General features: G+C 47.4%; 1 protein-coding gene across 1 annotated transcript in view; it reads left to right on the top strand.

Annotated features, from left to right (window-relative positions):
• Positions 1-979: 979 nt before the first annotated feature.
• Positions 980-5,000, top strand: part of runx1t1 (RUNX1 partner transcriptional co-repressor 1) — a gene marked incomplete at both ends in the record, with an annotated part of 81,109 nt that continues 77,088 nt past the window's right edge. The window contains one exon of the mRNA XM_084455427.1: positions 980-1,007. Within this exon, the coding sequence (XP_084311553.1) occupies positions 980-1,007 (28 nt within the window). The remainder of the gene's footprint in view (positions 1,008-5,000) is intronic.

The raw sequence follows: 5,000 nt of genomic DNA, 5'->3' as shown, positions 1-5,000 counted from the left end.
AATAATAATAGCAAATGTGAATTTGTGGCGCATTAACTTGTGGGGGTCTGTGCTCTCTGCCAGAGGACTCAGCGAAGCTTCTGCTTTCTCCGGCTCGGCGGGCGAGATGGCCTCCAGATGGTCGGAGGAAAGTGTTTGCCTTGGGTTACTGCAGGATAGCCTGCTCTTTTGGGAGAGAGAGAGAGTGTGTGTGTGTGGAGGGGGGGGGCGAGAGAGAGAGAATGCAGATAGGGCACTGTCAGGCACGCACCCGCCGCGCACTCTCACTTGCTCGCGCACCCTTGAGCCTCCGAGCGCGTGCAGCCAGGCGGCAGTAGTCACCACCGCGGCCAAGGAGGAATTCGGGCGAATCTGCTTCTTGTCCGTAACACTATTGTTGTCTACTGAACACTTCAAACTACTTGACCTGACCCCCGCAACCTGTTTTAGGACACAGATGCTCGCTGCCGCTCGCCCAGTCGCCTCCCACCGCTCGGATCCCGCCCCCTCGGCACCTGGGTGTGCGGAGCTCCGCAGAGCAGAAACGAACCTCCGCTATTCCGCTTCTCAACGTCGACCAACACAGACCGAGCCGGAGACAAGCCTGAGAGCGTGTGATTCTATCGTTTCTTAACCGATATTTACGAGAGAAAAAAACAAACATTCGTGAGTTTCTACATTTGACAGACAGCCTAGGGGTTTCTAGGAGAAAGCAAAGCGGCGTTTGGCGTGTTCCATCCTCTCCTCTCTTCTCTCATCCTTTCTCTCGCTGCGTGCGTCTGGATGCCAGGTTCCCAACCGGAATCGTCTTCGCCGAGTGAAGATATATTTGCAACCCCGCTGCTTTCTCGTAGGCTACGTGCTGGAGTTTGACCTATATACTACAAATTGGAGGTGTATTGACTGGACTGAGTAACATTTCGTCGTCGGAACACGCCGAGGTGCACAGAGGGAGTCGGAGACTGGAAATTAATTTTGCCCCCTCACATCACCGTAACGCATGGTGGGAATCTCTGCCTCTTTTCAGTGTAAGTTCCATCCGTTCCTTCGCCTCTACCTTTTACAATGTTTCTGCGCACTTGGTCGTAGAAAGCATAAATTGTTCTTTTGATTATTTTCAGAGCATAATTGCTATTTTGGTTATTGCCAAAATCGAGTCTGCTTTAGATGCGCTAAAATCCGTGGTGGTTGCATTGACCAAAGCTGGCTGGCTTTATCCTAAAATATGTGTGATACAATGAACCTGTATGGCTGAAATGCCTACTGTGCAGTGGACCCACAGTTGCATCAAACGTCCAAAACTGAATCTCTGTTTGTAGTCTGTTTTATATATTCCAACGGAACAGTGTAATCATATTTGTGAAAAACAAAAGTCAAAATGCGAAATGTATGCAATGTGTCTTTGTGCGCAATGGATTGTTTAAAGGCTTGCTGGGTAGTCAGTTGACACCATAATGATGTCCAGTTTCTATTGGTGTTGTTTTGGACCAATTAGGCGTCACTAAAGTAATTCAATTAATTATATCGTGATATTGGGTAGGACCTGGATGCCCGTGGCCATAGCATGCTGCTATGAGAGTAATGAACATTTCAGCAAAATATCCTCATATCTTAATATATGGGATTATATCGCGAAAAGTTATTCAATGATTTTTTAATGTTTCACCGCTCATCTTCATAGGCTCATCTCCTATGAAAGTGAAGTCTACAAATTACTATAGGCTCGTGATAAACAACATTTAAGGTATGTTTATTGTGCTATTAAGAGACAGTGTATTTATTTGAATAACAATTAAATTAATTCAAATATAAACCAAGTCTGTGTAGAATGACAATGCACATGTCAGCTGTCGTCCTGAATGTGAGAAAGATATCAATTCATGGGCTCTTAAATGCCCTTACTGGGAGGCGTAATAGGCGTGCGAGCTGAAGTTCACGACTGGCCAGTCTGCTGGCTCTTTCTCGCCGAGGACCGATCTGTCACATCGGATTTACCCCCCTTTTTGGAGAGGTAGACATCAGCTGACAAGCTTGCTGAGAACAGCCCCGGTACATTCAAAGGTCTCAGCGCATTGCCCCCCCCCCCCTCCCTCTCTCTCTCTCTCCCTTCCTCCCTCCCTGCCTCTCTGCCGCCGACTAGGGCGTCCATGAAAGCTCAGCATCTGAAGGCTCTGCGTTTGAAAACACCCAGAACCAGTCACAATTGTCAAGCGCATCTCCATGGTGATGTTTGCGTCTCCGCCCGCTGCGACGTGCCAAATCCCCGCACGACGGAACAGTGAAGTTGAAGTCGAAGGAGATTTTGGAGGGGCGGCGGCCGCAAGCTTATGTCGAAAATTAAAGGGTTGGTCTATATTTTCCCCTGTGGTAACTTGCTCTCCTTGGCCATCGGCATGTCTTCTCTGCCGAGGAAAGGCCATGGCACCGGTCTGCTGGGGGACGCCGTGGCTCCATTCGATAGTGATGGTTCTCACGGCTCGGATTAGAAGGAAATAATATTTTGTGTGAATAAAGTGGGTTTTGGTCCATTGGGACATCTGACTCAATGCAAAAAAACATCCCTTTGCGTAATTGTATGCATTTGATGGCTAATTTGTGAAACAGAGGTTGGCTATTTTATTGTCCAAGAGGCTAGCTTGTAGGATATGCTAAAGCACATATTTTGTGCATGTCTTTTTTTCTTGAATGCTTGACAAAAAAGATACGACTCAGATTGTGAACATGCAGTAAACTGGCCTTTTGTTTAAGTGCTATGTGTATGTGTATGTGTGTGTGTGTGTGTGTGTGTGTGTGTGTATGCGTGTATGTGTGTGTGTGTGTGCGTGCGCAAGTCCCTCCCGTTTTCCCAGGTACCAAATATGAACCAACACCAACCAGAACAGCTGTCCATACACGTCACCCACAATGCACTGGTGCAACAATACAATGAGAATCCTCACTGTCCATCCACTCTGCATCGCTGTAAACCCCTCACTGGTCTCTTTATTAGACGGCCATAAGCATTGGGAGAAAATGTGTTTACAGAGAGAGAGCATGACGAGAGAGAGAGAGAGCATGATGAGAGAGAGAGGAAGAGAGAGAGAGGGAGAGAGAGAGAGAGAGAGACATTAAATTAAAGGTAAACAAGATTGACATGGCTGCAGGTGAGCTGAGTGTACTGCCAGTGTTAAGTGCAGTGAGCAGGTTAACACTGTAAAGTGAGTGCGTGAGTGTGTGTGTGTGCGTGTGCGTGCGTGCGTGCGTGTGTGTTTAAACAGAGCCAGACATCAGCGCTTTAGCCCCGGTGTGTTATCAGACCTGGTCTCTGCAGTCTGGGCTTTACAGCCGTTAGCATCCGCTGGTGGAGGCCATCTGCCCGGCCACCAGCTCGCCTGCCTGCCTGCCTGTCAGCCTGTCTGTCTGCCTGTCTGTCTGCCTGTCTTTCTGTCTGCCTGTCTGTTTGTCTGTCTGCCTGTCGGTCTGTCTGACTGTCTGCCTGCCTGTCTGTCTGTCTGTCTGTCTGTCTGTCTGCCTGTCTGTCTGTCTGTCTGACTGTCTGCCTGCCTGTCTGTCTGCCTGCCTGTCTGTCTGCCTGTCTGTCTGTCTGTCTGGTTTTCTGTCTGTCTGTCTGTCTACCTGCCTGTCTGTCTGTCTGTCTGCCTGCCTGCCTGCCTGCCTCACACCTGTTCTCTCCCTCCCTCCTGCCCCCCCCCCCCCCCCCCCCAGGCTGCAGGGTCAAACACATCAGACGCTGAAACTAGACACGGCTGTGGCCTTACCAGACAACGGTGGCCGTTTTATTCACCTGCGCAAGTGCACACACACACACACACACACACACACACCTGGCTGGTAAACAGAGAGGGAGTGATGGAAATGGATGGATTGACAAGTGTTTGTTAGTTTGTGTGCATGCGTGCGTGTGTGCGTGCGTGCATGCGTGTGTGTGCGTGTGAGTGAGTGGTGTTTGACGGATTGTTATTTTAGTGAAACAGCTGTCGATGTTTCAGAAGGGTGTCATGCGCTACAACTGTTTATCACACAACAGAAGTGTGTCTCCAGCGCATGTTATCAAAGCACGGAAAATAAATGGAAGAATGGAATGAAAGAATATTATACAACAGGAAACATGCCCTTTTACTCTGATCACAGTGCAATAGGCAAGCATTTATGCAGTGCTATAATTACTGTACAAGGCTTAATTTTTTATATATATATATATATATATATATATATATAAAGATGAAGTGCAGACAGTTGGACAGGCTCCAAGTATGTTATCAGGACCCAGCTCTGCTTGACTCATGATGACATGACAGTGTTTCCACTAATGTGTGGTGCTGTGAGTTTCCAGGCACCTTGTTATCAGCTCCACACTCTTCCTTCTTCTATACGGTAACAGATGCATGTATGTGAAAGATATACAGATTAACATTAGAGAGGAGTTGAACAAGCAGACTGGTCTATTTCATGCGCAGTTCATCTGTGCCCTTTTTAAAAGGAAGTGTGTCATATGTCCAGGTAGGGCTGCACAATTAATCGTGAATTAATCGAAATCGCGATTATGACCTCGGCAATTAACTAATCGCAAAAGGCCGAAATTAATGTGATTAATAATTTTGCTTTGAATTGAGTGTGCTAGGACTACACGGACGAATCACAGGCGCTTATGCTGTCTGACCAATCACATGCGTTCCTGCTGAGTGCGCTGTGCGCAGCAATTTCACTGAGAAGACAGATAGCAGTAGGTCAAGACCAGTGTCACAAGAGTACCTGCAGCCGTGAGTAGTGAAAAAATGAGCGAAAACGAGGTCAGTGAGTTAGTAGCAAGAAAGGGATCAACATCCGTGATTTGGGAGCATTTTGGTTATTATATATTTATTTTATATATTATATATTAATCACAATTATTAATTGCAATTACCATTTTGAAGCAAATAATCGCAATTATTATCTTTTGTGATAATTGTGCAGCCCGATGTCCAGGGACGTCCAGGGACGTCCAGGTACGCGTGCGCAGCAGACCAGGCCTCAGGCCCCCG

The sequence above is a fragment of the Borostomias antarcticus genome (genome assembly GCF_949987555.1).
Source record: "Borostomias antarcticus genome assembly, chromosome: 21".
Classification (NCBI taxonomy): Eukaryota; Metazoa; Chordata; class Actinopteri; order Stomiiformes; family Stomiidae; genus Borostomias; species Borostomias antarcticus.
Note: the sequence above shows the minus strand (reverse complement) of the source record. Positions and strands in the feature narration are given on the sequence as shown.